The 11087-nt window shown below is 37.2% G+C and overlaps 1 protein-coding gene across 1 annotated transcript; it reads left to right on the top strand.

Annotated features, from left to right (window-relative positions):
- Positions 1–6155: 6155 nt before the first annotated feature.
- LOC130591779 (uncharacterized) lies at positions 6156–7061 on the top strand. Its single transcript, XM_057395691.1, has 3 exons — positions 6156–6312; positions 6375–6591; positions 6674–7061. Exons 1-3 carry the CDS (start codon positions 6156–6158, stop codon positions 7059–7061), a joined length of 762 nt encoding a protein of 253 aa, XP_057251674.1.
- Positions 7062–11087: the final 4026 nt, after the last annotated feature.

Genomic DNA, 11087 nt, shown 5'->3' with positions numbered 1-11087 from the left:
TTCTTGAGGTGCTTCCTAACCTCTTTTAACTTCTCTGTAGTGCGTAGTGCTGCAGATTCTTGCCACATAGTTTTCACAATTTTCAAACATCGAGGATCAGTGAGCCAACAATTCTGAAACCGAAATGGTTTCGGCCCCCAATTCAGTTCTTTGGAGTGTATTAATAATGGGCAGTGATCGGACAACCCCCTTTGCAAAAGAGTTACTTTGAGTGCTGGGAATTTTGTTATCCATTCTGGATGAACGAAGAGTCTGTCAAGGATACTTTTCGAGTTGCCTCAAAACCATGTGAATCCTCCACATGATGATGGAATTTCAAGGAGGTAGGAATCCTGCACAAATTTTTTAAAGTCAGTGACACCAATTTGAGAGTGAGAAAGACTACCTCTTTCCGTGGCCTTGAGGACTTCATTAAAATCTCCACTGATTAGACATGGAAGCGAATTGGCTTGCATGAATTCTGAGATCTCATTCCACACTTCATTCCTCAGTGCAATGTCGCATGGATTGTACACATTTATAAGTGTGCATTCGAAACTCGCTGTGCTTAGACTGCCGCTTATGGCAATCCACAGCATGAAGTTGGCCTTCATGCTGAAACTCTTGCTGTTCCACAATGATATTATTCCTCCCGAGTTTCCTTCGGATGGACTGAGGCCCACTCAATGTCTTCTGTTTTCCAGTATGTTTTAACTGATTTTTGTTTATGTCACTCATTTTTGTTTCTTGAATGAACACAAACATGGGATCATGGTTTGTTATTATCTTCCTGAGGGAGCTTCTCTTAGGTCTTGTTGTAAGACCTCTAATATTCCACGATATCAACGACATTAACACTCGATTGTATTGAGATCAATGGTGAATTAGGAGACATTTGCCTCCCAGCTCTGCCATTGAGCATTGAGGACTGCCCCTATTCTTTTCTTTAGCTCAGACGTTGGTTCCATTAAAAGAGAGTCCAATGTCTTCAGCCATTGCTATCACGTCATCAATGTGAATGGTGTTGATTCTGTTATGGGGAGGTGAGCTTGAAACATGTTTCTGCCTCTCTGTCATCTGCTCTTTCAGTTTCTTTTTTTTCTCAAGTTTTTTTTCTCTCCTTCTTTCTTTTTCTACTTTTGTTTGGGCTGGGATGGCATCCTCGAAACCAGGTGGAAAAAGTGGCCCTGAACTGACCGATGAGCATGAGGTTGATATAGACGAGGATTTTGATTTGTTTGGTCTCAGTAGTGGCCCAAATTTGTTGTTTAAAAGGATGGGTGAGGGCTGTGGTTCTAATGTGTTTGGCAATTTTGTTGGGCTTATTTTTATTGGGCTGCTGGTTGTTATGTTATTTTGTGTGAGGCTTTTGTCAATAAGATCGTGGTTTTTGGTGTGGGGTTGTTTTTCTTTTTCACCTGTCTCACCCAGAATATAATTGGACCCATGATGTAAACTCACCTGTCTCACCCAGAAAATACAGAGTTATCATGTAGAATGTAAAAAATAACTCACCACGTCAAATTTTAAACAGTTCCCTTTAAACTTATTAAAGATAAATATATTGTAATTTTGAATTGAATAAGGGAAATATTTTTTTTCGGGAAGGTTAGTTTTTTCGAACAAGTGATCTAATACTTCCTTTTAGTGCTTTTTTAGTCGTAATATTTTGATTTCCACACTCATCATCGCACAAGTTGATTGATAATATCTTTAATTCAATTAACAAACAAAGATATAAAAAGTTTATACTCCCTTAAAAATATATATATTATTAAAAAGAATCTAACAATATCTCACACAATTATATTTTTCACACATACTACCAAAAGAAACAAAATATCTTTTTGTAATTATTTCCTAATACATGCACCATTTTTATATGGCACACAAACCAAGGATAAGGAGAAGGAGTGTTGTGATTGCATTTTACACCTATGTGATTATGTTTTAAAGAAAGGGGATGTATTCTGAAACATCCAAAAGAGAAAATCGTGCATGTATTCGGAAAAATCCGAAAGAGAAAAATGGTGCATTTGTTATAAAATCGGAGGTAATAAATCACTAAAAATGGTCAAAAACTTAATTAGCATAAGTCTAAGGTTGGTTAAAATAAAAGTCAAAAGAGTCCTTTTTTAATAATCGGTCTTACGTTAGTGTTAACATGATACTAGCTAATGTCATGTTGACATCAAGTGGGTGCATCAAACCAACAGCAGAATTAGTTAACCACTTGGACCTATTACTTATACTAGCCTTAAATTGTTTATGGATGAATTAGTTAAGTACTAAAGTATATTAGTTATATCATAAAAACCAGATTATAACGCATTTTACTGGCCCTAATTTCAGTATCATGCATAGGTTATTCTCTATTTCTTCTCCAATATCAAGACGCTTTAAAACCTACATTGTTTTCCTCCTCCACTCTCTGCCTAAAACCTGAATTCATTGTTCAATTTTAATGTAAGTAAAATATTTAAGCACGAGTTTGCAATGGCAATGTCCACAAACACGTACTTTAGTTTGTTGTTAGTTTTTGTAACACCCCAGTTTTTGGGAATATAATTAATATTTATTTTACTAAAAATAAATTATTTCTTTTAATTATTTCATATTTAATATTTTTATGTAGGAATTATTTAAAAAATATATATATATAAAAATATAAATGTTTATGAATTTAGTGGGTTAAGTTTAGTGAAGAGTTTAAGTATTAATAAAGAAAGTTATATATATCTATATAGTTATTTGGAAAAAGGAAAGGAGTAGTATTCATGTTAAAAAGGAAAGGGGGAAAATAAAAGAAAAAGAAAAGAAAAGAAAAGAAGGAAAACTACGTTATAGTGGTTCTTCCATCTTCATTCTCACTATCAAACACTCACAATCTTCATCACACAAGAACGCTACCATCTTCAACCTCTCTATCTTTCCGGCGCCTCAACTACAACACAAGCTTTCTTCACCATTAATCTTCCATAGTAGTGGGTAAGTTAAGTTCCTATTTAATTTTAGTTTTCTCAAAGTATATGAAGTTAGGGTTTTTTATAATTGAAATTGAATTGGGGTTTTTGATTGTGAATGTTTGGTGTAGTTTGATTTAGTGAGATTGTTTCATGATAATTATGAGTTTATGAACAAGACTTGAAATTCGTAGAAATCACAGGTCAGTTTCGTAATTCATGTTTTTCAACAGTTTCCGGTGTTTTTCGCAAAAATACTATTTCACAAAAGTTGTTCATATCGAAATTCTACTCAAGTTAGGCTCAAGAAACGCTTGATTCGGAGTTCGAATGAGGAAGTTATGCCAATTTTAATTTTCTGCTGAAATTAATAAATCTAGTTTAAGTTTGAATGTTTTTCCTAATGGATTTTAAGTATCTAAATATATATCATGAAGCTTAGGTGTTGGTTTTATATAAACTAAGAGAGATTTTAGTATTGTTAGTATGAGTTAGTTATATCATTTGAAGTGAAGCTCATAATTTATAAAACTAGAGTTAAGCAAAGCTCATTAACTAATTAAGCCAAGTCTATTATTACCTAATGAGTACATATATGTTTACATTGTAGATTCCGGTTTCATTGAGGAGCCGTATTGACTGCTTGACATAGTTGATTTGCTATATTTCAAAAGGTAAGATTTCTTACTAAAACTTTTGTAGTTAGAGAAGAGTTTTGAAGAGGTATGTATCTCATTTTGGTTGAAAGTGGTTTGAAAAGGAGGATGTTCCTACATTAATAGAAAGTTTTGTTGGTAAGGGAGGATGTTCCTCCAAAGATAAAGATGTTGGTTTCCGAACCACAAATCGAAAGTAAAGGAAAGTTTATGGAAAGAGTATATCAAATAGTTTTGTATTTTTAAAATGTGGGGATTGCCTGTGTGGCATCTCAAAGAATGGAACTTTGTCGAGTTTGGCTCGATCTTATAGAATAGTTTGTGGGGGTACGTTGATCAGTACCTCGGACTCTGATCTTCTGCTACGGTTTGGCCGTTTGTAGGGTGTGCACACTAGGGATCTTTGTCTTAGTTTTATCGGAGAGCCTAGCTAGCCCAATGGAAATAAAAGTTGTTCCATTCTCAAGATTTATAACTTTGAGACTTTTAATATATTTTGTGAAAGAAAAAGGAAAGAAGAATTGGTTTCAAAAGGAAAAGGAAAGAAAAGAATTGGTTTCAAAAAGAAAAAAAAGAAGAAAGAATGTATACGTTTTGGAAAGAAATACAAAGAAAGGAAAATGGGTTTTATAAAATTGTATTTAGTATTATGTTTTGAAAGTAAATGATTTGTAGGATATGTTTGTTATATCCTACCGCATATATGTTGGCTTCTTAGTATGAAATCTTGCTCAGCCAGTTTGGCTGATACTACATGCCTGATATATGCAGGTACATGAAGATTTGCATGGGGTGTGTGGGCTGAGAGCAAGTTCCACTAACTTAGTTGAAATATAGTAGTTATTTCCGCTGCACTATATATATATATCATCATTTTGGAACTTAAGGCTGTAAATATTAATTTACTTAAACCTTTACACGTTGGATTGTAATAGTTAATTTAGTTGTTGCTTTAACATTAATTCAGTTAGGTAGTTATCCTTAACGGTTGTTCCTGCAATAACGTGGAATAACACTCTTGGATTTTGGATACTTATGCATGGATGTATTATTTTTGAGCTGGATAAGGACTTTGGAGAACTTGGTTTGCTGGATTATTGATACAGGTTTATAATTTGGACGCGAGTCCTAAATGAATTTTAGGCAGTCCATATTTCAGACGGAGCTCTGCCGAATTTTCTGTAGAATTTTGATATTATTTAATTTAATTAGCAACTCAAAATTCAGGGGTGTTATAGTTGGTATCAGAGCCTAGGTTTATAAATGACTGGGTCAAAATAAAGATTATAGAAATATAAATAAAATCTTGACAAGCCGTGGTGAGGTAGTGTGATGGGCTATACACGGAAGTGTATATGTTGTGCTATTTGTTTATTTATATTAAAGTCGACAAAAGTGTTACATTATCCCAATATCGAGCTATGTTTCTTACCTTGTGTAGTGCTCAGAAGATGCATAGACGTCAAAGGACCAAGCCATCAAGAATGAGCGCTTTTATGCGCCAAATGGCTGAGTCTAATAAAGCTATGAGCGAGGCTGTTCAGTCGCTTGCTGAAGCACGAGCTGCTATAGTACAAGCAAAGCAGCTACGACAGAAATTGCTGCTGTTCATAAAGCAATTGATGAGAAGAAGCGCCCAATATGATGGAAAAGGTGATCCAGTGAAGATGGAGAATTGGATCAGGGAGTTTGACAAGATCTTTGTCACCCTCCAGGTCCCCGAAGAAATGAGAGTTGACTCTGCTGCTTACCATCTCATCGAAGATGCTGATATTTGGTGGACCAACCACAAAGATAATTTGACCACCAAAGTCACATATGATGAGGATGGCTATGAGGAGGTGGAGACAACAGAATTTGGGTGGAAGGAGTTCAAGAAGGCACTACGAGCCGAGTTCTTTCCGCCTCATATGAAGAAAAGGAAGAGAATAGAATTTGAGTAGTTTGAGCAAGGGGATATGTCGGTTCAAGACTTTTATACTAAATACTTAGAGTTGTCTCGTTTCGTACCTGAATTGGTTCCAAACGAGCAAGAAAGAGCTCAGAAGTTTGAGGAAAAACTTGATGTAAATCTCCTTAGCCACATGGGAGCTGGTGACTTCACGACTTTAAAAGATGTTTATGCTCGTGCCAGTAATGCTGAAAGAATTGAGGAGAGAAGGAAGGCCGCGGAGAAGATGAAAGCTCCTGCAAAGGAAGATGTCCAACACTTTGACAAGGGTAATAATTTCAGCCAGGATAGGAGTAGAAATTATGACAATCGGGGTTCTAAGGGAAACTTCGGTAAAGGGGCCCAAGTCAGCAGGCCTCTAGGAGTGCTCAGAGTTCGTTTACGCCCCGTAGCCAAGCAGAGGGCCAATCTAATTCCAGAAGTCAGGAGTCCTTCTGTTACTTCTGTAAGAAATGTGATAAGAACCATCCAGGAAGAGATTGTAAAGGCAATAAGGTAGCATGCAACTATTGTGGGAAGGAGGGGCACAGGGCTTATGAATGTTTCTCCAATCCAGATGCAACGGTTGGTCGAAATAACGAGTTATTGAAGAGACCCCCGACTGGTATGGCTAGTAATCGGCCAGTCACTTCTGCTCCAAGTACCACTGTTCCAAGACGTAGTGCCGGAACAGCTAATGCTGCTTATGTTCAAAGAGGCCCCGAGAAGAAGAATTTGGGCAACCTAAATCACCTTAAACAAGCGGATGTGGATAACAACCAGGGTAATGCATGACTGGTACTTTCTCTATCCATTCTATACCTGCTTACGTGCTATTTGATTCAGGTGCATCACATTCATTTATATCCGAAACTTTTATAGAAAGGTTAAACTTGAAGAATGTCACACCTTGTGAGGCCGATATCTTTATTCCTTCTGGTCTAAGTGTAACGTGTAATAGGATGTACCTAGATGTTCCTATAGCTTATGGTGAAACTACTCTATCTGCTGATTTAATAGCATTTCCTTTGAAAGATTTTGATGTAATATTAGGGATGGATTGGTTAGAAAAGTACAAAGCCAAGATTGATTGTCCGAAACAGGATCACAATAGAGAGTCATAAGGGCGTCCATGTGCTTTATAGTCGTCGTCCTGTGAAGATCATTTCTGCCCTTACTCTAAAGTCTTATTTGAGAAAGGGATGCCCTATGTACCTTTGTCATATTCATGATACGAGCAAGGAAAGACCAGAGCTCATAGATGTTCCAATTGTGAATGAGTATCAAGATGTGTTTCCGAATGATATTCTTAACATGCCTCCGAAGCGTGATGTTGAGTTCAACATTGATTTGGTACCTGGAACGGGACCTATATCTAAGCCACCTTATCGGATGGCGCCTGCTGAGATGAGAGAGTTAAAAACTCAGTTAGAAGAATTATTGGATAAAGGCTATATACGGCCTAGCGTGTCCCCTTGGGGTGCACCAGTTCTTCGTGAAAAAGAAGGATGGTACCCTACGATTATGCATTGATTACAGAGAACTCAATAATGTCACGGTGAAAAATAAGTATCCATTGCCAAGAATAGACGACTTGTTTGACCAATTGGCAGGTGCAGGAGTGTTTTCTAAGATCGATTTACGATCGGGTTACCATCAGCTTCGAATTGCAGATAAGATATTCCAAAGACAGCTTTCCGCACTCGATATGGACACTATGAGTTTACAGTTATGCCCTTTGGGTTGACTAACGCTCCAGCAGTGTTCATGGACTTGATGAATAGAGTATTTAGAGCTTATCTGGATAAATTTGTTGTGGTGTTATTGATGATATACTGATTTACTCAAAGAATGAGAGTGAACATGAAGAGCACCTCCGAGCGGTGTTGCAAGTGTTGAGAGAAAATCAGTTGTATGCAAAATTTTCCAAGTGTGAATTTTGGCTCGAGAAAGTTGCTTTTCTCGGACATATTATTTCTAAGGAGGGTGTCTCAGTTGACCCGTCCAAAATTCAAGCAGTTTCTGAATGGTCCACTCCGAAGAATGTGACGAAGTACGCAGCTTTCTTGGTCTAGCTGGCTATTATAGAAGATTTGTGAAGGATTTTTCGAAGATAGCTCGTCCATTGACCAACCTGATGAAGAAGTCTACTAAGTATGAGTGGAATGATGAATGCGAGAAGGCTTTTCAGACGTTAAAAGAGCGTCTTACTACAGCCCCAGTCTTAACTCTACCTGATGGAGATCAAGGCTACGAGGTGTATACAGATGCTTCGAGAACGGTCTTGGATGTTGCTTATGCAGAACCGGAAGGTTGTAGCTTATGCTTCGAGACAATTAAAAGTTCATGAGATGAATTACCCTACTCATGATCTTGAATTAGCAGCAGTCATCTTTGCGCTGAAGATTTGGCGTCATTATTTACTTGGCACTTCATTCCGAATATTTTCAGATCATAAGAGTCTCAAGTACATTTTCACGCAAAAGGAGCTGAATATGAGACAAAGGAGGTGGTTGGAGCTAATTAAGGATTACGACATGGAAATTCTACCATGAAGGGAAGGCTAATGTTGTTGCTGATGCACTTAGTAGGAAAACTGTCCACTCTTTGCATACGATGCTTTCGAGGAGGTTACTTAGAGATGAGTTTCAGAATTTCGGTGTACAACTTGTTCGAGTTGGGGCTCAACTTAGCTCCCTTACTACGCCCAGATGTATATGATGAGATTAAGGAAAACCAAGCTAATGATCACTTTTGAAGAAGAAGATAGATGAGGTCCGAGACACTGAGGACGCTTACTTCAAGGTCCATACGGATGGTAGTCTGCGCTATAAAGGTCGGTGGTGTGTTCCTGACATCCCAGACCTAAAGAAGAGGATCTTAGATGAAGCCCATATGACTCCATATTCGGTACATCCAGGAGGTGACAAGTTATACAAGGATCTTAAATATGAAACAACAAGTCGCTGAGTATGTTTCCAAGTGCTTGACTTGCCAAAAGGTCAAGTTTGAACACAAGAGACCTCAAGGCGAGATTCAACCCCTAGAGATCCCAGAGTGGAAGTGGGACTCGATTTCCATGGACTTTATTCTGTGACTTCCGAGAACGCCAAGTGGTAATAAATGATTTGGGTCATTGTGGACCGCCTCACCAAGTGTGCTCACTTTATACCGATGAAGGATACATGGAAACACCAAAAGCTAGCAGATGCCTATAGGAAGAATGTGTTACGATTGCACGGTGTGCCGAAAGATATTGTTTCTGATAGAGATAGTAGATTCTTATCTAACTTCTGGCTAAAGCTTCAGGAAGCTTTAGGAACACAATTGAAAATGAGTACCGCTTTCCATCCTGCTACAGATGGACAAACAGAGGACAATCCAGACACTTGAAGACATGTTGAGGGCATGTGCCTTAGAGTTCCAGGGCTCGTGGGAAGATAGACTTGACTTGATAGAGTTCTCATATAATAACAGCTATCATACTTCAATTGGGATGGCCCCATATGAAGCTTGTATGGTCGGAAGTGCCGTAGTCCTCTTTGTTGGAGATGACATTAGTGAAGCTTGCGTTCTTGGTCCTGAAATGATCCAAGAAACTGTGGAACATGTGAAATTGATACAACAGAAAATGAAAGCAGCACAAGATAGACAGAAAAGTTATGCAAATAAATACCGACGACATGCGGAGGTTTGAAGTCGGTGAGAAAGTCTGCTGAGAGTCTCTCTATGAAGGGAGTGATGCGGTTCGGATGAGGGGCAAGTTAAGCCCTAAGTTCATTGGACCATATGAAATTCTGGAGAGGGTAGTGAAGTTGCCTACAGATTGGCATTGCCTCGGAAATAGCCCGAGTTCATAATGTCTTTCACATCTCTCAGCTTCGTCGGTACATTAGTGATCCTTCACATGTACTAAAACCCGAGGAATTACCTTTAGAGGATAACTTGTCATATATAGAGGTTCAGTGAAGATCCTTGATAGTAAAGTTCGAGCCACTCGGAATGGAGAAGTTAAACTGGTGAAGGTATTGTGGTCGAACACAAGGACGATGAACTTAGTTGGGAATCCGAAGATGCGATGCGAGCTCAATATCCCACCTATTTCAATAGGTACGCTCTTAGTTACGAGGACGTAACTAATCTTTTAGGGAGGGTGGAATTAGTATGATTTCTTAGTATGTTAGGACGTGTTTGACTTGTATTAAGAGTTGGATTCTACTTGAAAGTTATTGCATGTTGATAATGTGCTAGTATGATAGTTTATGTGGAAGTTTGATAATATATAGGTATTATCCTTTATACTTTAGTAATAGATAGTTGGCTTAATATATAAAGTTAATGAGCTAAGGTTTTGAAAAATGATCGGATTTTATCTACGAGCTTAAGAATAATTTGAAGTTTCGAGGACGAAACTTATTTTAAGGGGGGTAGATTGTAACACCCAGTTTTTGGGAATATAATTAATATTTATTCTACTAAAATAAATTATTTCTTTTATTATTTCATATTTAATATTTTATGTAGGAATTATTTAAAAATATATATATATAAAATATAAATGTTTATGAATTTAGTGGGTTAAGTTTAGTGAAGAGTTTAAGTATTAATAAAGAAAGTTATATATATCTATATAGTTATTTGGAAAAAGGAAAGGAGTAGTATTTAGGCCTGGCAAAAGTCGACCCAACCTGACAACCCGACCCGAACCCGACCTGAAATTAGCGGGTTTGGGTTGAGATTTTCAACCCGATTAGTTAAATGGGTCGACCTGAACCCGACCTGAAGTTAAATGGTCAGGTTAGGTTGAATTTTCTGACCTGAAAATGACCCACCTGACCTGATTTGTAAATGGGTAAAATCAGTGTCCAAAAACTTTGGGCCAAAAAACAAAATGAGGCTAAACTTTCAATAACTCCTCTCCTCACAATCTTTCACTCTAACCCTAAAATTTCTAAAATTCTAACGCCTCATTCTCTCTCTCTCTCAGTCCTAACTCCTAACCCTAAAATTTCAGTCACTCCTCTTCTTCTTCGTTGCCGGCGCCGGCGCTTCGCCCCTCGCTGCTCCGTCTTCTTCGCCCCTCGCTGCTCCGTCTTCTTCGTTCGTTGCTGCTCGAATCACTCAAATCAGGTATTTCTTTGCTCTAATTTTGTTCAATTTTTTTAGTTTTTCTTATTTATGTGCTCGAATTTTGTTCTTATTTTTCTATTTTCTTCATTCTCCTTCATAAATCAGAATTTTTGCTGCTCTTCTTCAACATCAGGTATTCTTCTTTTCTCAATTTTATTTTCTTATTTTGTCCTTTATTTTCTTTCGTTTTTTTTCCTGCTATTTTTCTTCTGTTTTTCTGCTATTTTTTTTTTCTGTCATGCTATTTTATTTCTTTTTGTTCTGGTATTTTATTTCGTTTTGTTCTGCTATTTTATTTTATTTTTTCTGCAATTTTATTTCATTTTTTTTCCGTTTTTTCTTTTCTATTTTTCTATGTTAGACATTTATTTTCTTATTTTGTCCTTTATTTTCTTTTTTCTCATTTATTTTATTATGCCTGTTTCATTT

Source organism: Beta vulgaris, chromosome 6, assembly GCF_026745355.1.
Source record: "Beta vulgaris subsp. vulgaris cultivar EL10 chromosome 6, EL10.2, whole genome shotgun sequence".
Taxonomy (NCBI): Eukaryota; Viridiplantae; Streptophyta; class Magnoliopsida; order Caryophyllales; family Amaranthaceae; genus Beta; species Beta vulgaris.
Note: the sequence above shows the minus strand (reverse complement) of the source record. Positions and strands in the feature narration are given on the sequence as shown.